Source organism: Lipotes vexillifer, unplaced genomic scaffold, assembly GCF_000442215.2.
Source record: "Lipotes vexillifer unplaced genomic scaffold, Lipotes_vexillifer_v1.1 scaffold1477, whole genome shotgun sequence".
Lineage (NCBI taxonomy): Eukaryota > Metazoa > Chordata > Mammalia > Artiodactyla > Lipotidae > Lipotes > Lipotes vexillifer.
In genome coordinates this window covers 3,065-23,438 of record NW_006776536.1, presented here as the reverse complement: position 1 = coordinate 23,438, position 20,374 = coordinate 3,065, and the positions used below count along the sequence as shown (strand labels likewise).

The following is a 20,374-nucleotide window of genomic DNA, read 5'->3' as shown; positions in this document are numbered from 1 at the left end:
TTATGGATACATAACTGAAGGTAGAACCTCATAAATTTACAATATGTGTCAATGACTTTCCTTGGTCCGAGTGTAAACAGTCTTTTATATAGTTTTCCCCTTGAGGTTATCATCAATTTTGAATGCTTTCAATTTTTCAGTAGTAATTTATTGTTGCCGTGCGTAAAGAACTGTATTAGAGAATTTGGAAGATGGTTAAGACAGACGTTTCCTTCAAGAAGCTCAGTCTCGTATGGAGGATAGAGTGAGTGTAATCACCGTCTTCAGGGGATTGTATTAGCAATAAACGACTGGGGCTTACAGCATTATTTTCTCTTCATAATTAGCCAAGGGACGCGCTTTGATCTTCTTTCCACTGAGATAGTGTACAAGGTCTCTGACACTGTCTTGATTTGAGTCTAAAAGACTGTCTTTCGATTTAGTCTGAGACTGTCTTTGGATTTAGTCTGCTTCAGTGGAAGCAGAAGGGAATGGAAGGGAAAAGTAGGAGCCCAGGAATTACCTGGACTTCCCTGACCCCTGAGTTCCCCAGCTCCAAGGCCTGTGTTTGGGATCCATGGGCCTGGCCCCGGGGCCTCTGCTTGCTCTGTCCTGCCTCCACACAGCACAGATGGGTTCCCAGGACCCACACTGTACACCGGGAGGAGCTTGGCGTGTGTTTCAAAGGAGAGTCTGGGTGTTTGCTCTTTACATGGAAGGTATTAAATGTACACTTCATATACATTTCTCATGTGATCCTGGGTATAAAACTTCATATACATGTCTCATGTGATCCTGGGCATGATTTTTCAGATCATGCCCAGATAGGGAATACATTCCATGGCTAGTAAGTGGTGCAGCCAGGATTTGAATTCACATCCCGTTTCAAACCCATGCATGCTCTATCAGCCATTCCCTTTGTTCTTCCTAGTGTCACTGAGATAGATACTTTTAGTTGTATTTCAGCTTTGTGTTAAATGACATAGCAGTAGAAGGCATGGAGAGCAGGAACGTTTGGAGAAAGATGAGACGCTACAGGATTACAGTTTCCTTGCCAGCATAACCCTTGCCCTCTGGGGGCATAGTTTTTGCCCTACCCTCTGACAGGGATATAACTTCCTAATCCTGTCTCTGGGAGTCTCACTGAAGTCATCAATCACTAGTCTTTCATCTTCCTAGTAGTAAGTTTACAGCTATTGTTAATTCATTCTGTTGTTAATCTTAGAGCTTCTTTTGAGTGATTAATTTGATAAAACTCCTAAGTGGATCATTAATCATTATCTTTTCATTTTGAGATTAGATAACCAAGACTCAGCGATATCCTGAATACATACTTTATGCATTTGTGCTTTTTGGAATCGTCTTTCTTTTTTTTGTGCTACTGTTACCTTTTCAGGTAATCTGGAAAACCCTTGCACCTCCAGGAGTTCCGCACGTCACCGCCTCTCATACCTTTCTTGTTTTGCTCTATCCACTGATAGTTCTATGAGCTTTGAATGCCCGAGTGGTTATTTTTTTTAAGGTGTGAGCACCTCAAAATTGGAGAACGTATTTTTGTCTGTCTCCCAGGTTGCACCTAGCACTGTGTGCTCAGAAGTCATCAGTAAACATTTGTTGAGGCAAAATGAAATTCTCATAAATTTCTTTGGAAATTATTGGAAATTAACTGAACTTAATATCTGTATTAGTCACGTTGAAAACAAAGACACTTTCTGTCTGAGAAATTTATTATTGTCTTCTCTTTATGTGTTTATTGTTGGTCTCTGTTAGTTTCCATGCAAATTCTGACATGTTGAATGAGCAAATACCATGCTATTTAGTCTATGAAGGCATTTTAAACTGCATTAAAAATAAAATGTGTTCCTTTTAATTTGTCCTGTTGTACTAGGAACACATCATTTTCACTTTATTAATTCATTATTTGGTGAATGTGTTGCGGTAGCGGCTTAAACATGGAGGAGACTGAATAAAAGAAAGCATTATTTTTCTTTTTTTGTAGGACATGTTCTTCAAATACACATGGAATAACTTTTTACACACACAAGTGGAAATCTGTATTGCACTGATTCTTGCAAGTCCTTTTGAAAACACAGAAAATAGCACAATTACTGATCAAGACTCCACTGGTGACAATTTGTTATTGAAACATGTAAGCTTACTTGGTGTCTTTTTTTCTACCACTCCTGGTTATAGCATTTTTCTGCTTAAGGTGTGAAGTGAATTGAGGTTTAAGGGTAGGAGGTTAGATTTCAGAGTCAGAATATTTAACTTGTAATGGTACTTTTAACCAGTGATTCTGTAAATCATATCCTGGACAATTAACCATTAGATGAACTTTAAAAAAAAAAAAAAAAGGCTAAGTGGCTTGCTTATTTGGGAAAATTAATACATTTGAAGATTTAGAAATCTTTTGGAGATTAAAAGAACAATGCAAATTTAAATACTGCAGAAAACATTTGAACCAATTATTTGGCTTGCCAGAGTTTTAATTTCTTGTGCTGAATATATGACTGAAAGTTGGGAGAAGTGAGTTCTTACGCAGTGTCAAGGAAGCCTCTTCTGGGCGTCTGTTTTCTTTTGTTAAATGTGAGGTGATTTTACTGAGTCAGTCCTCAGGTTTCTTCTTGCTCTGAAGTTCTGTGACTGTGTGACACTCTCTAGCTCACACTGGGTTACGCCCAAACCTTGGAGATGGGAAAGGCTAACCTGGAGTAACCAAGTAGATGGGGAAGACAAATGACATTTGAATAAGACTGGCTGTGCACATTCGATAATGCAGCCCACAGCACTGGTCATTGGCAGGCGGAAGTTTGGCAAGCCACACCTATTTTTAATACGAATGCAGTAATGTTAGCTCATAGAGAAGTAAGTGTTGCTCGCGTTTAAAATGTACAAGTACTGCTGTGGATTGTGAGTTAAATGTTTGCCGAGGCATAATTTTCTTTATTCCATTTCAGAGTAAAACCTGTCTTTTGCTTTAGGTCAGCTGCTCACTGGTAGCAGTACTTGAAATATATTATTTCCTGGTAGGTTCACTGCTAAAGGCATAGATCCTGTCTTGAATCCCCTGTAGTGTTCTGGGGCCCTTGAGTAAATTTATTTTCACGGTGCATCTGATTTAGCCAGTAATTCACAGCTGTATTAGGCTTGCTGGGTTATATGTATAAAGTGATAGGTATCACTTTTCTGTTTAACTAGAGTTCTGTTTCACTTTAAAAATTTGACACTTTTGACATTTATGTCAATGTTAAACTGGAACGTTCCTTTTTATTCAGCTCTTTCAAAAATGTCAATTGATAGAACGAATACTTGACGCCTGGGAAATGAACGAGAAGAAACAGTAAGTAAATTGTTTTCTGATAGGAGTTCAGTTGGATTTTTAATTTGAAGAAAATATACTCCCTTGCCCTAGACAGGGAACAATGAATATAATTACATGGTACAGGCCACTTTACAGTTACAAATGGTTCTCTTGGGACTTCCAGATTATTTAATTGTAACAGATATTTTTCTAGTAATTTACTTTTAGATCCCCCTGTCTTTCTACCTGTCTTGAAAGAACAGGGGTTGGGAGTACTCCCCACCTCTGTTGCTGCCTTTGCAACTTCTTGGTCCTTTCTGAATGGCTGTTTTTCTGAGAATAATGGGGAGTTGAAGGAAAAGAATTACAAAGTCAAGTCCTCGTTAGTTAGCACCTTCGTCCTTGTTACCCCGGGTTCTCATGGAAGAAAAGAGTCACTTTGTGCATGGAACTAGAGGGAGGGTAAAATTGCTTAGTATTTCCTTTCTTAGAAAATTTCCGTTAGCTGATTGGCGAGATTACTTGAAGTATTAGTTGCTGCATGCGAGTAGCTTTGTTACACGGTTTTTTTCCCTAGCGGTTTTGTCTGAAACAGGCAATTCTCTCTAATGCCATGGGAGCTTTCATGCCATCCCGTAGAGTCTGAAGCAGGTGGGTATGTTTGGGAAACACTTTCAAGGTACACTTCTTGTGTTTGTTTTTAAGTCAGGTTTATTGAAGTATATATTTCTGGCTATACGTTTCTAGGAATTCTGAGAAATGCATTCAGTCATGCAGCCATCACAGACAAGACACAGAACGTTTCCATCACCCCATAAAGTTGTCACATGCCCCTTTATAGTCTAACCTTTCTCAGGATCTCCCTGCTCTGTGTCTCTGCTCAGATGTCTCTTGCAGTGCCCAGGAGAGCTAGGTAACTCACGGGAGCTGCCTGCTTTGTTTTCTGGGGTTTGGTTTTTAAAAATTGCTTACTAAATACCGATAGGGCTTTGCTTTGACTCTGGGTGGCGAAAGGTGGTGTGTAGGTTGAGGGTGGCAGGGGTTCAGTCTTGGGGGACCTCAGATACTTTTCCTCCAAATGGAGCTCCTTTGGGGTGCTGTCTGTGGCCAGAGTGGCATCTCTGGTTATGTGTCTGCCCCATCTTAGCCTTCCTTGACCCCCTTCCTCTCTCTGCTTCCTCGTCTCGCCAGTGCCGAGGTGTCCCATGTGCTCTACTCCCCGCAAGCTCCATCCTCTGAAGGCCTGGCTAATAATATTCCTCCCCTCTTGGGGAGTCCTGAAAGAGCTTTTTAAGGTTTCCTTGAACAGGAAGCCTAAAGAAAATCCGGAGCATTGGGCCAAAAAACTTGGAGATGGGTGTTTGTTTTCCCTTGTGAGGGTTTGAGGGAATACCAGAGTTTCTGACTAAGAATTTGCCCAGAAGGAACACTCGGGTTGTGGGATCTTACTATGAAACTGAAAGAGGCTCATAGCAGTTCACTTAAGGTCAACCTTATGCCTTCAGACCCTTAGGTATTCCCAGGCCCTCTGCTAAGCTTATTAGCAGATATTTCATTTTCCAGGCAAGCCTACGAGCACAGTATGGTTTTTCTCAGTGACTCTGCAAGATTCTCCCTTTAAGCAGAGATCTCTTCGGTTTGTTCCCTCCCGTCTGCAGTTAAAAGTCTTTTGTTTCATAGAATTTAAAGACTTGACACTTCGTAAATATTCTCCCTACAATCTGTTTAAAGTCTGAAAAATAGTTTCACAGAAAGATGGGAAGGAAAGTCACAGAATCATTAGGCATCAGTGAATGTTTGGGGTTTTGTTTTTAAAGATACTATGTTACTGAGGATGGTTGGTTTGAGTCTTTGAACAGAGTTTGTCCTGTTGACTGAGGCTACAGTGTAGTCTTTTGAGTAGACAGTTGCTGCCACACTCCCACCCCCCACCACTACCCCAACTTGGTTATATTACGTACCCTCTTCTTCCACCCGTTCTTGTTTTTAGTGCCTCAGTTTTTAGAATGATTGCACTGTACTTACCAAGCTGTTCATCACTCCATCTTCTCAGGAGTCTGAATATTTGTCCTTTACCCCTGGTAGAGCCGAAGGAGGAAGACGGCATGGCTACATGGGACACCTGACAAGGATAGCCAACTGCATCGTGCACAGCACTGATAAGGGCCCCAACAGCGCCTTAGTACAGCAGCTCATCAAAGGTAATGGGTTTATGGAATTTTCATTACATTTTTGTTGGATTGGAGAAAGGATTTAGGGGTAAAGTGGAAATATTCATAGCTTTTTAAATAGCTGTCTGAAGAGTTTCCTTATATTATCTCGAGATTTGAATGAGGCTCTTGAGAAGGTGTTTGAACAATACAGATTTTTGCTGTATCTCTGTTCTTAGTTCTTTAGTCCTTTTATTAAGTATTGGCAGGCTCAGCCAGTAACTAGTTACCCACTTCCATTCTCTGAGGGTGTTGCTCACTAAACCATTCCTTTGAGCTTGAAGTACTCGTAGGCTGACAGTTGAGCCACTTTAGCTACAGTTACTCTTGCTTTTTATTTTCTTCTGAAGTCCCCTACATAGCCTATGGATTGAGTTCCTTTAATGGGCATATTAAAGCATTTAACAGCATTTTTTCCATCTCTCTATTACTAAAATGAATGATATTAGCCAGTATCCTAAAGGACTCTTTCTGTACTAGCATTTGAATTTAATCAGCCCAAGGTTACTTGGAAGAAACCGTATTGATGCCTTTTACACTGGCACCAAGGCCTTGAGTCCATCTCCTCCCAAATGAGAGCATCAAGAACTCTGTGTGCTCCAGGTTTGGTACCAGCGGGATTACTAGTCCTGTGACTTACTCTGAAGGCAAAAACATCTTCAACCTCTGGTACAACATTCGTTCAGTTATTAACTTGCTGAAAATCATCTCTCAGTCTAGCCTGCTATTTCTCTCTTAAGAATGTTTGTGTTTAAGAAGCTGTTACCTATTGAATGTGCACGAAAAGTATAGATGTGGCCCAGTGATGGACAAATTGGGGCTAGCCCACCTGTAATTTTGCTTCTTGAGTGAGATGTTAGCCAGATCATCACACTTCATGTCCTTTGCTGTGCACGTGAATTGGCCATGTGTATGATTTTTTGTTTTTAGATCAGTCTTCGTTTTATGGAAGTTGTTTGCCTTTGTAAGAGTGTGTACACATGTGTGTTTAAACCAGAATTGTCAGATGGCAACCTTAGTGAGGCCTCCAAGATTACAGCTATAGTTTCATTTTCTCAGAAAAGTATTTGTGTATCCTTTTCTTTACAATTTCTGTGGAAGGTGGCTTTCACTATTGCATATGTATCCATATGTTGGCCTATGACACAAACATTTAGGACACATTATCTTTGAGCAATTTGAAAAGCCAAACTGGGTTCCGTGGGACATTCATTGGCCAGATGCCAGTGAGAGTTTCTCAAGAAAGTGCGCAAGAGCTGACATTTGCAGTGTTTCCTAAACTCACATGACCATGGAGCAAAACTGCTTTTACCCCCACCTTAAAGACCGTTATCTTTACAGGGAACTTATTGGAAACATATTTTCCAGGTTAAGTTTTTACCAAAAGGTCTTAAAAAACTTGTTGAATTCAAAGAACTGCTTAGGGCTCTTGGCATCAAGCATAGACCGTGGTGGGGAGGGGGGTTCCTGAAAAGTTCTCGGGGTTCAGACTGAGCATGGCTCTACCCCGTCCCTCCGAGAGCTCAGCCTGCAGGGACTGCTCGCCTTTGAGGAACCACGTGGGTGGTGCCCTCTCTGAGTTACCTGTTTATTTGTCTGTGTGCAAGTCACTGTAGTGATAATGGTTTTTTCCTTTTCTCCCTCTGAAGATCTTCCAGACGAAGTCAGGGAGCGATGGGAGACGTTCTGCACAAGCTCCTTAGGAGAAACTAACAAGAGGAACACGGTAGATCTAGTAGGTTCTACAAGGTTACATTTCTGTGATTTCAGTGCTCTTGGCCTTTGCCCGTCTATTCAGAAAGATGCGAGACATCTTCCACTTGTCCTGATAATTGTAGGCCAAGCTCATGTTTCTTACCAGTAAAAGAGGTCAGTGCCCACCGTACTCTTGCTAATTTGTCTAGTCAGCTTCCACTTCCTGCTTGGGATGACGTAAGGGTACAAAGGAGCTACTCATACCTGCTCCCACCGTACTCGGTTTCCACCTCCCTCAGTGCCCTGCTCCCCAAGCACCTCAACAGAGCAGCCTCTAGCCTTCCTTTTACTGTGTTGGGTTTGTTGCCTTATGCCTAAATAACCCCGGGTGGTTAGAAAACCTAAGTATTCGATATTTTCTCATGTTACTGAGTTGAGTTGACCCTCATTAAAGTCATTCCCAATGGGGGAAAATTTTATAGATGACTTTGAAACCCCAGCTTTAATAGATTGGTACTTTGAGCCAGGGAATAATGGCATTGATAATATTCTTAAAAATTATATTGGACTTTGGAATGTAGTCTTTGTTTTCTTTAATACGTTAAGTTTTAAGGTAAGTATTGCTTTTGCTTTTCAAGGAAAAGCATTTCCTTTTGCAAGCACATGCCAGCTGATAGTTGAGGTGGTGGCCTTGACTCTACATGGAAGTAGGTGTGTCAGGCATTTAATTCTGTATTTGAAATTCAGCAGCTGCAGTCTTGCATTTCTAATATACAGTAACACCTCGATTGTTAGGCAGCCTTATCTGCTCAGAGCAGAGCCTAGAAATGGGGTGGGGGTGGTGCTGCAGAGCGGTCACTAGTCATCCTGCGTCACCCGCCCGAAGGGCCCGTTGCCTCCTGCTTTGCAGATTGTCTAACAAGTTTGGTTATCTTTTTCCAGACTCTTGACAGGTTGGTGGCTTGTTCAGGTGGATATAGTGAGAGAATTATTAGGCATTAGGAGCTGGAAGAAATGTGAAGTTGAGAGAGAACTGTAAAAAGGGAGCTGTGTGGGGCCATTTAGTTAAAATAGATTTGGTGGCCCTTATTGTCGCAGGGTGTCACAGCCCAACAGAGGAAATGGCATTCACTTTGACAGCCCTGAGGGATCAAGGAAGGGTTAAGTAACTTTTAATGGATGTATTACCCACTGTACATTGTTTTTTTCCCCCCAGTCAAATTGGTTAAAATTCTGGATCATCAGGGTCTTATTGTAAGGTGAAATTGTTCTCTCATACTGTTAAATTGAACCTTTTAATTTTAGAGGTTCCCAGATTGATTCCTTGTTAAGAATGCAGGAAATGTGGTCTCCTTGAAGGGGATTTTTGTCTTGTTTCTTATTCATAGGAGTATTAATTAAGAAATAGGAGTATTAATTCTGATCTCGTTTGGGAAACTTCGTCAAAAATTGCCTTTTGGGGCTTCCCTGGTGGCGCAGTGGTTGAGAATCTGCCTGCTAATGCAGGGAACACTGGTTCAGGCCCTGGTCTGGGAGGATCCCACATGCCGCGGAGCAACTGGGCCCGTGGGCCACAACTACTGAGCCTGCGCGTGCTCCGCAACAAGAGAGGCCGCGATAGTGAGGGGCCCGCGTACCGTGATGAAGAGTGGCCCCCACTTGCCACAACTAGAGAAAGCCCTCGCGCAGAAACAAAGACCCATCACAGCCAAAAATAAATAAATTAATTTAAAAAAATAGTTAAAGCTTTAAAAAAAGTTGCCTTTTGATTGACTTCAGAGGTAGAAGTAAAGAATGTCCAGTTAAACTTGTTGTTATCGGGATTTTTTTTTAAAGTTATCTTTGGTAATTCAAGCAGATTTCTTTTGTGAGTAGTTTAAATATTTATAAAGATGGACTTCATTGCAGTTCAGGTAGCACTCAGCTACTTTGCACGATGCCGTCAGTTATCTAGTCTGTGACTATGTGTAATGTCATGTATGTCCACACAGAGGAGCGTGGGCTTGCCCTGCATAGTTAGTGCACAGCCCTTTTGGGTCAGACACATCTAGACATACATTTACACCTGTGTTGAAGGAAAAAATCATCACGGGCTCCACCTATCACGCTGATTGAAGCTCAGTTCTCCTTTGCCTATTGCACTTTCTGCCGTAATACTTGGGCTACATAGATAATCTACAGTAAAACAGAAGAAGGAGAAGTTCGCTTATGTAGCAAAAGTGGTCAGATATGTAGAGCCCTGTTAGCATTGCTCATATGCTTTGCTGACTTAGCCCCACTCTGTGCTTTTGTTGTTTCTTGAGACTTTTGTGTTGATCTCTCAGGACCTCTTCACTTCCTTGGTTTCAAATACCCAGTACTAAAATACTACCTCTACTTAGTCTTAAGTCCTTCTAATACGGAATTTTGCTTTGTAGTATTTTTAGGGATATGGGTATTCCAAGTTTTTAAGGATCCTTATACATTAATCCTGGGCCGCCAAGGAGAGTTGAACTGTAGCCTCCAGGCTCTTCATTTTCTGCCCAGAATGTTCCAGGCTATATCCCACATGTTCCAGGGAAGATGTGCTGTTGTGAATATTATTATAAACACAGTTTGGTACATGCAGTGGGTGTTGCCCTTGCAAAAATGTCATGCAGAAATGTCATGCCCACTAAGTCATGTAGTGCAAAGTCCAAATAAAAGCGTTTCCCTTCTAAGTGCTTCAGGCATACTCATCACTGAAATTGGCAGTTAAATAATAGATTGCTTATTCCCTACCTCCCTCCCCAAATAGATAGATACACTGCCCTGACTTAGTTGGTTTTAGGATGATGGCTCAGATACCTCTCTGGGAATTATTTCAGGTATATTCATAGGACTTGGGTCAACCTGTAGTTCAGCACCAAATGCTTGAGTTAATGCATTGTTAGGTTGCCCTGGCCTGTTCTTTATTTTCTAACCACAGCCAGGATTCGTTCATTTATACAGCACTCACTCACCTATTCTACTGGCTGTGGGCCTGAGGACTTGCTCAGTTATGTAGGATAAGCTGTGCCAGCCCCAGGCTCCTGGCATCTTCTAGGGCAACATCTATCTTCCCGCTCCTGTCACTTCTAGGGCAACATGTGAATTACCTTCTCTCTGAGATCTTGAGGTACTTGAATCCTCTGACCCCGTCGTGCCAGAGTGTATGAACAAGAGATTCATATACTGCTTACGTTTTTATGTTGGGAGTTTATCATGAGTAAAATTTGGTGTTTTAATTATATCCAGAGGCCGCATTGTTTTGACTAAGCCCCCAAACTGTAAAAATTGGTAAGGATTTAGAGTAAATTTAGGTAACGTAGGCAATGTTTCTGTACTGACTTTGGAAAATTGAGTTTGTTTCATTCTCGGCCTGCCTCTGCAAGGGCGAGGGTTTTTTTTTTAAGGTTGAGGTAGTTTATGAGATGGTTTATGGAGGTTGTGTAGCGTAATACAAACATGCACATATGAACTGCCTGGAGATCCAGCAGGTCAAGGTGGAACGTCTGAGGGTTTGCATTTCTAACCAATCCCCAAGTCATGTAAGTGCTGGGGGTCCACAGTGGGACCACGTGCAGCAAGGAGCAAGTGTCTGTAGCTTCCACTTTTCACTGGAGGTTACCAGTTATCAAGTCATACTTAGGATTCTCCTAGCAACCTAATCAGCCAAGATGAAGAAAACTCTTATTTGCTTTTTCTTTTAAAGACAGTTAATAAAACTGAAATTTTATTATGAAAGAAGGTAACAACTCAAAAGCGTTTTTTTCACTGTAGCATCAAGAGTATAGTTTACTTAGAATGCATCTTGCTTGGCAAGAATGTTCTTATGTACTTGTTACTTTTTTTAAAGTTATGATTCTGTATTCTCATTTAGTGATTTACTAGTATTCGTGAAATATTTGAGGGGCTGCTGTGTGCTGGACACTGTGGATATTGCACTAAACAAGATTGGCAAAAATCCATGCCTCAGTGGAGATGGATAAACAGATGGAGGGTAAACTAGGGGGAGGGAGTCGGGGAGTGTTTTGGGCAGATGTGCAATTTAAAATTAGGTGGTCTAGGAAAATGCCATGGAGAACATTTGTGTAGAGGCTGGAGGGAAGTGGGGGAGGAAGAGCGAGTGCAGAGGCCGGCACAGCGCCCACGTGGCTGTATCAGAGCGGGCCAGGGAGAGAATGGGAGGAGAGATTTAGAGGTTCTGCGGGCCAGATCTCATGCAGCTTCACGGCAGGCTCCTGGGGTTGTGATCTTAGTGAGATGAAACCGTTAGGTTCGGAACTAAATAAAAAGTGACACGATTTGATGTCAGTGATTTAAAATCCTGTAATGATTTAAACGATCATTGTGGCTGCTGGATTGAGAATAGACTATAGTGGGACAAAAGGTCGAGGCAGGGACACTGGTTAGATGCCTAATATAGTGTTAATCCAGACGAGGGAGAAATTTTCCACTAAGGAGGTGATAATAGACTTGATGAGAAGTGATGGGATTTTAGGTTCCATTATTGACAGTAGAGTGGACAGATGTGGGTGAGACAGAAGAAACAAGATGACTAAGATTTTAGCTGGAAGAAGAGGAATGAAAGAGGCATTTCCTGAGCTGAAGATGCCTCAAAAGGGGTGTGTTTTGGAAGCTTAGATCAGGGACTGAGATGAACAGGTTTTCCCCTGTAGGTAAATAAAATGATCTTTTAGCTCATTTTATTAATAACGATTTCAGACTGGGTATGGTGTAGGTAGGATCAGAGTCCCCACATCTTTTAAAAACATAATTGAGAAGGTGTGCAGGCATTGTGTTACTATTAATAATAACTTGGTAAAACAGTAGTTTCCTTTTGGAGGAAAAAATTAATTGCTTTGAGGATACAAGTTAAGGAGAATATATAAGGGGGTCACAGTGTCTGGCACATAGTAGTTGCTCAACAAAAGCTAGTTGCTTATTTTAATTAATGACCTGATAAAAATCTTATTTTGTAGCAAAAAGTATGAATGAGGACACATTATACCCTTTTTGAACTTAAACAAGACATACTAGGAGTAGTCAGCTCCTTTTTTTCCTCTCTAGTTCACCGAGCTTGCTCTTTGAATTGTCTTCTGTTTTTGTGCCCTCCCCGCCCTCCGTGGTGCTGCACCCCTACAACACACATGGGCTTAATATGATTCTTGTACTGGCCAGCCAAGTTGCCCAAAGCTCCTAAATCCGCTGCAGTGGAACAGCTTGACCTGCTCTTGACTGCAGTTGCCCTGCAAGGTGCCAGCTGCCGTGACCAAGCAGTATTCCACCACCTCCTTTCTGCATCCTGGCTGGGCTCTCCTGGAACACCCTCACCCCCATATCTTTCTCACCAGCTTGCTAAAGCCACAGTTGACTCAAGCAGGTTCCCTTCATTGATCACAAATTCTGCCTTTGATTTCATCAGGCCGGATTCAAAATTAGTGTGAATGCTTTCTCTATAGTTTAGGGAGGATGGAGAGGGAATTAATTGGAAACACTGGGTTATTCACTTGGACTCAGTATCTTCACCAAAGATAGCCAGACAAAGGGAAAAGAGATTAATTTTATTCAGGCAGTGATTTATTCAGAATTTCATAAGCCATACCACATACAAACTCAGTTGGATTCTACTTTGGGCTTCTTGAATCAGTGTTGGAACATCACAAAGCAAACCAGGCTGGCGTCTATAACTCTAGGCTTCTAGGCACGGCTTCAAGGGCTGGCAGGTAACGGTTGCTTGTGTCTCCCCCAAGGACAGTTCTCTTTGCCCAGAACACTTCTACAAAAAGTACGGGACGAATAACTCAGAAAATACAGTGTAAGTTACCCTTAGAAGTATAGTGTTTGTTCTTAGAATTTTACAGACTGTTCATTTTTATTACTTGCTGTAGAGCAATTACTGTCATTAGTGTGGTGCTTAGCCATTTGTATATCTTCATTTCTAATTGTTAATACATTTATGAATTAATAAAAATCACTTACCATGAATTGGTGAGCAGTTCGTGTTTATGCTTTTGCTTATTAATGTGAGTTGGTTTTAAGTTGTGAGGGCAGGGGGTTACGTTTTAAGCGGCAGAAGACTTGGGGGTCTTGTAATGAGCAGGGGACTACTGACCTAAGTCATATTTAGCATTTATGAACAATGCTTTTCTTAGAACGAGCAAGAAATGCAAGAATTTAAAGTGAAATGATTGTATTTAAACCTGACCTTTCTAGTGGCTCATTAGTGATCCCTGGGAATTGCAACTTTACCCTTCAGGCTTGGCATATTTAATTATTTTTATATTTTATCTGAGCCATTAACTTCTTCCTTCCCTTTGTAAACATCTCTATTGGAGATAATTACCAAAATCACTTAAATGGAGTACCACAGCTCTCACATGCTTTCTGGTGCTGTTAATCATGAGTGAAGTAACCACAGGTGGGCAGCAGAAGGATAGGCAGCCAAACCATCCGGTTGAGTGAAGTGTACCCTTGAATTATTGGGTGGATTTTACAACTTAGCTGTTACTTATTTTTGTTCCTGCTGTTGTTAACACATTGAGAGAAAAACTAAATGTGATTTTTCCGTAAAAATGCTGATACAAATGTCCAAAACTTTTCTCTGTTAAATAGTTTTTTACATTTCTATGCATATAGGTTACAACCTGCCATATTCATTCATCCAGTGATGATGAAATTGACTTTAAAGAAACGGGTTTCTCACAGGATTCTTCTTTGCAGCAAGTGAGTCATGCCTAAAGTTTTGCTTTTTGTTTTATTTTAAATGCTTAGTTTAGTTGCCATTTGTGAATCAGCGTTGGAGTGAGACATGCATTAGGTTGTGATTTGGGGTTAACCTGTTAGCTAGGCAAAGACATTTAAAAGAGGAAGCATTGGGTACATGAGAGGAAGGTTTATGTTGATTGTAATTCCAGGGAATGTTTCTTCAGTTCTGATAATACTGATGAGTCCGGTAAATTTTCAGGAGATTTGAATGAACTGAACAGTTCAGTAAGCACCTCAGACATGCTCATTATCCAGACCTGCACAGTAGACAGTTCCTGCAGTAGAGGTCTGTGGATAAGAATAAGAAGACTTGTTTAATGTCAGTGAAAGTAACTTTCACAATATCCCTGAGCCCCAGATGGCTTATGTGTTTCCAGTATCTTCAAACTGTGTAGTGACATCTCAGTTAAGTTGTAATTGAAGTAATTCATTGCCACCCTGTCCTCCTGTTCCCAAATTCATTGCTTTTATCAGCTGCTGGTAATCTTTGTGGGGGAGAGAGCAGGATATAGAAATAAATGTGCTGATTCATCATCCATTGGTGGTTCTTGGGGAGGTGAGGAATGATTTCACTGTCTCCACTGGGTAGCAGGTTGGGGAGCTAAATAGAGACGCCCCTTTGAAAGTTACCAGCTCTTCGTATGAAGTAGCTGTCCTTAGTCAGGACCAGGTCTGGGCCTGTTGGTTGATTTGGGTGTGGCCGTGGAATTGACGTTGTCACCTTCCCACCTGGCACTGAATGTTGCTTAGCTTCTTTTTTCTCCATCTTTAAGCCCCTTTTACCAAAGCTAGGATGAAGCTTCTGATGCTTATGCTGGCCTTGCCTTTCGGTGTCCAAGTAGACTGACACACTCTGGTGATGTAGGTTGAGCTAAGCAGTTTCTTGGTTTGGTACTAAGGCAGTTTAACATTCATGTTTTCAGGCTAGGCCTGAGGTAGCATTTTGGTGGCTGGCAGGCTTCTCTTGATTCTTGACACTGCCCTTTGGAAGCCAGCCTCCTGAGGAGAGGGGCGGGGAGCTGTCAAGCAGCAGGGCCTCATTGCCACCTCTCACCTTGGCTTGCTGTCCGGCAGCAGTGGCCACCCCGTGGGCCCAGCTGGCTCACTGTGAGCCCTCATGCCTTTGAGCAATCCTTGCCCGACCCTGGAGCGCCTGGGCAGTATTGAATTAGTCCCCTCGTCCTGGTCTGAACCCCAGTGCTACACATTGCTCCACCCCTACAAAGAAAATTGATGGTGTACAATGTACATTTTCAAGATAATTTTGATCTGGCGAATAGCTTTAAGAAAAAGAATGCCCTTAAACATCTATTTGTAAATAAGCTAAAACTCGGAACTTCTGGGCAACTGATTTAATTGGGTACTGGTGACATTTTGGTACCAGGAAAGTGGATTCCCTTACATCTCTTGAAATCTGGTTACAGGGTCATAGCTTTCCTGGGGAGAATTTTCTAACATTTTTTTGCTTTGACTGCTGATGTGCATATAAAGCAAGCCCAGTCACCAAACTGCCTTAATACCAGGCTACTATTGTACCTGTGGGTTTTATCCACTTTATGTAACCCTCTAAAAGTAGGAAGAATAATTACTCTTTTCTGATTGACAGCCTTCCAGTAAACTTTTCTTAGCATGTTTAAACTATACACCAGTCATGGATCATTTTGAAAGTAAACATACTCCAAAGCATTTTTTTCTGAATTTAAGAATACAAATCTAGGTTAATGTAAGAATTTCATGCTGGTCTCCTTTATAATCAAATCAGTTTATATATATCAATTTGAGGTTCTCATTCACATTTAAAGCTAGGTCTGTTGGTAATGCTCGAGTACAGAGAGCTTAGGGCAGCTCATTTAACAGACCTGGGGGGGCCATACTTGGCTCGGGGCGTGCTCACAGCTTTGGTGCCCCTTCTGGTTTCCTCACCTCTGGAGCTTGACTCTTCCTCCTCCTAAGGCTGCCTCACGGTAAAGGGTGAGGAGGTCTTCCTCGTGTGGTGTCTGAAGAACTAGGGCTGGCTGCCAAGGATGAACACCACTCCCGCTGCCCCCGTCCTCAACAGGCTTGTTCATAGGCCGTCAGGTCTGTGGACGGGGACTTTCTGTTGCCCAGGTGGGTCCACCCAAGAGATTTACTTAAGAAAGCGGGGGGCTCCCTTCTCAGTGACTTGAACAGTCCCTGGCTTTGGCCAGGATGACAGTTCTGAGACGTGTGGGGTTTTTTTTTTCCCTTTTTTGCATAATTAAAAGTTTTTAATAATCACACAACTGTATGGTGCTTTCCAGATTTGGATTTCTCAGAGTCCAAAACACTTCTATAAAGCTTTAAACAGAATACAGTAGCAGTCTTCACTTACGTGGGTCTTGTAAGCCTAGATGGCTTTATTAGTCAAAATCAGATTTGAAACCTGAGTTCTTTGCTGGCTTTATCTTCCTAGAAGCTACAGTAGACTCAGAACTAATGAGGACTACGGTTTGTTGGTTTTCTTTTCCTCTGCGTTACTACGTGGAGGCTGTGTCTGTCAGCTGCTATATATCTCCCTCCATAGGTGAAGAGAGACAATGCAAATATGTGTGTGCATGTTTATGTGTATCTGTGTATGTACCTATATGTTTGTACATGTATGCATTCACACATGTATTTATAATACACTTAGTATTTGCATTCTGTTATGAAGCATTTAAAGTATTACAAAGCATTTAAAGGAACACTTTTGGGAATATTTCTTCCATTTTACACCCAAAAGATTTACAGTATGATCTCTAGAAGTACAAAACATTTAAAGAAAAAGAAGAAAAAAAAAAGAATCAAAACAGTTGAAAAGGACCTTTTCCCCTCGTGCAGCCACATTTCTAATCTGTCAGTAAACTCAGAGCCTGGCTTACACTGCTTGCTCGGAAGGAGGACTTCGTGATTCTTTGCCACACCTTTGAAGCTACCAACCATGCGTCATACCTTCTAAAAGATAAAGCAATTCAGGGGCTTCCCTGGTGGCGCAGTGGTTGGGAGTCCGCTTGCCGATGCAGGGGACACGGGTTCGTGCCCCGGTCCGGGAAGATCCCACATGCCGCAGAGCGGCTGGGCCTGTGAGCCATGGCCGCTGAGCCTGCGCGTCCGGAGGCTGTGCTCCGCAGTGGGAGAGGCCACAGCAGAGAGAGGCCCTTGTACTGCAAAAAAAAAAAAAAAGATAAAGCAATTCAGGGGCTCCCCTGGGGGCGCAGTGGTTGGGAGTCCGCTTGCCGATGCAGGGGACGCGGGTTCGTGCCCCGGTCCGGGAAGATCCCACATGCCGCAGAGCGGCTGGGCCTGTGAGCCATGGCCGCTGAGCCTGCGCGTCCGGAGGCTGTGCTCCGCAGTGGGAGAGGCCACAGCAGAGAGAGGCCCTTGTACTGCAAAAAAAAAAAAAAAGATAAAGCAATTCAGGGGCTCCCCTGGGGGCGCAGTGGTTGGGAGTCCGCTTGCCGATGCAGGGGACGCGGGTTCGTGCCCCGGTCCGGGAAGATCCCACATGCCGCAGAGCGGCTGGGCCTGTGAGCCATGGCCGCTGAGCCTGCGCGTCCGGAGGCTGTGCTCCGCAGTGGGAGAGGCCACAGCAGAGAGAGGCCCTTGTACTGCAAAAAAAAAAAAAAAGATAAAGCAATTCAGGGGCTCCCCTGGGGGCGCAGTGGTTGGGAGTCCGCTTGCCGATGCAGGGGACGCGGGTTCGTGCCCCGGTCCGGGAAGATCCCACATGCCGCAGAGCGGCTGGGCCTGTGAGCCATGGCCGCTGAGCCTGCGCGTCCGGAGGCTGTGCTCCGCAGTGGGAGAGGCCACAGCAGAGAGAGGCCCTTGTACTGCAAAAAAAAAAAAAAAGATAAAGCAATTCAGGGGCTCCCCTGGGGGCGCAGTGGTTGGGAGTCCGCTTGCCGATGCAGGGGACGCGGGTTCGTGCCCCGGTCCGGGAAGATCCCACATGCCGCAGAGCGGCTGGGCCTGTGAGCCATGGCCGCTGAGCCTGCGCGTCCGGAGGCTGTGCTCCGCAGTGGGAGAGGCCACAGCAGAGAGAGGCCCTTGTACTGCAAAAAAAAAAAAAAAGATAAAGCAATTCAGGGGCTCCCCTGGGGGCGCAGTGGTTGGGAGTCCGCTTGCCGATGCAGGGGACGCGGGTTCGTGCCCCGGTCCGGGAAGATCCCACATGCCGCAGAGCGGCTGGGCCTGTGAGCCATGGCCGCTGAGCCTGCGCGTCCGGAGGCTGTGCTCCGCAGTGGGAGAGGCCACAGCAGAGAGAGGCCCTTGTACTGCAAAAAAAAAAAAAAAGATAAAGCAATTCAGATGAGTTGGTTTCTTTCTACTGACAATATTTTATATTCGTATGTTCCAAAACTCAGCCCAGCCTCCCAGAACTTGTCCCTACCGTTCTGCTTTCACCCGAACTCCCACAGCTTTGGTGTGCCTTACCAAATGCACCCCTGGGGGGCTGGCCCCAAGTGCTCATGTGCTCATGTAGTATTGTCTCTTCGGGCAAGGAAGGGAGCAGCGGGAAAGTGTGAGAGTGAGCAGAGGGGTGGTGGGTATCAAGGTAGAGAAAAGTGAGGTTTTAGGTTCTCGGTAAACTAGATGCAGCATTTTTTAGACCTAAGGAAAAGATGCCTTCCAAAGCCAAATATAAGGTTTATTTTGAAATTATCCACTATTTGGATTATCCATGCCATAATTCCCTGCCACCAGAATGAATAATCAGGAATTAACGGCAGAGGCATTTCTGCAGTGTTTGTCTGTAGGGTAGAGTCCGTGGGCTCTACTCAGATGGAGAACCGAGGAGAACTTGGCCTTCCCAGTAGTGGCCTCAGGAGCGACGCTTTTAGTTCAGCTGCCAGCTGCTGCTTGTGCCCCCGCGAGGTCCGTACACATCTCTGTCCGTGGGCAGCACGCACTTTATTTGTCTCCATATATATTGCTCGGGGCAGAGTGAGGAGTGGCACTTGCATATCTTCATCTGTTCTTTACTCCTGATTGAGAACATGGAACACGTTTGCTGACCTCGCTTGTTCCCCCAGGCCTGCTTGGTGTTTGAAATTGGAATAGCAACATTTTTGTGGAGTCCATTTTAACATTCCCCCTTTCTTGCCTAAGAGAACCCAAGTGAGCCTGGTGCTCTCTAGAAACGGTGTAGTAAACAACAGCCGACTCCTGCATGGGTCTTTAAGTGTTGTAGGCTTTTCAGAGTGATTTTGGATCAGTGTTATAACTTTCTGTCCTCTCTCTAAGGTAGGTAGGATAGTAGTTACTTTTCTACTCTTCCTAGCCTCTGAGCCTTAAATCTTTTTTTTAAGAAAATGAAGTGCCCCTGAACATTGTGTTGTAGGATTGTGATTGTGATTATTAGTCATTTTTCCTCTGGTGCCATGTTGCTGTAGTGGACTGTGGGTGGGGAGATGCAAAGAGGGAAGGTGGGTGGTTACCATTGGTTGGATCTTAAGATAAGGTTGGTTGTGTTCAGAGGTGACTGATAAACCTTATAATTTCAGACTGTCACATGTCACTTGATCACCCTTTTGAACTAGACCCAAACCTCTCTCTAAAGATAATTTGGAATAGAGGTCAGTGGTCACTTAACATTTCTTACATGACATGTGCATTAGAATAATTTATGGACCAAATTCCAAACATTTCCTTTTTGGGGTAAATCGTGTCTGAAATTATTTGATTTTTTTTTTTTTTTAGAAAAACACACCAACTTTTTAGGCCCTATGGCTATATAAATAAGATGATTTCTGGAAAACAAATGAGCAAATAGTATGTAGAATATCATTAGAATCATTATATCACTGTCACTGGTCCTGGGGTTGCCAGGCCTTTTCTGATTATCAGATGCAACAAATGACGTCCAATTTTATTGACCAGTTTGGCTTCAACGATGAGAAGTTTGCAGATCAAGATGACATTGGCAAGTGAGTATGTCTTCTGTTTGCATAACTGTCTCCTACACTCTTTGTGAGACGTTTTGGTTCTCCTGGATTCTTGGAACCCTTTTGCATTCGTGAGTTGGGAGGAACCTGCCCTCCAAGTGTTCCTTTAGTTCCAACCTATCAGCCTGAAGCACCCAGACAACATGTAGGAATAGAATGTCACTCCCACAGAGCAGGCTTGCCCTTGGGCTTGACATCTTTCACAGAGGTTTATTTGTATTAGGTGTAGGAACTCAGGTCACTGTTCTCCTCTTTGAGGTTTTAGTGCTAGATCACATCATCTAAAATAGTTAATCCCTATGTCAGTTACCTAGTTACCTGGCTTGAGCAGGTGTGGCTCTTTTACAGCACACAGTGAATGGGGTATCATATTATGGCTGAGCAGCTCTACCCCATGTGTGTTCTCTTCTCTAGGTGACTAACCAGAAGGCAGAGTTGGGGTTTTCCCCCCGAGAGCCAGGCCGTAAGTTCATTCA

The 20,374-nt window shown here is 43.3% G+C and overlaps 1 protein-coding gene across 1 annotated transcript in view; it reads left to right on the top strand.

Moving 5' to 3' along the window:
- The window catches only part of PPP6R3 (protein phosphatase 6 regulatory subunit 3), a gene marked incomplete at its 3' end in the record, with an annotated part of 111,024 nt that overhangs the window by 88,209 nt on the left and 2,441 nt on the right, over positions 1-20,374 (top strand). The window contains exons 11-16 of the mRNA XM_007450450.1: positions 1,979-2,128; positions 3,255-3,319; positions 5,366-5,481; positions 7,140-7,225; positions 13,825-13,911; positions 19,801-19,880. Coding sequence (XP_007450512.1) covers positions 1,979-2,128; positions 3,255-3,319; positions 5,366-5,481; positions 7,140-7,225; positions 13,825-13,911; positions 19,801-19,880 — 584 coding nt within the window. The remainder of the gene's footprint in view (positions 1-1,978; positions 2,129-3,254; positions 3,320-5,365; positions 5,482-7,139; positions 7,226-13,824; positions 13,912-19,800; positions 19,881-20,374) is intronic.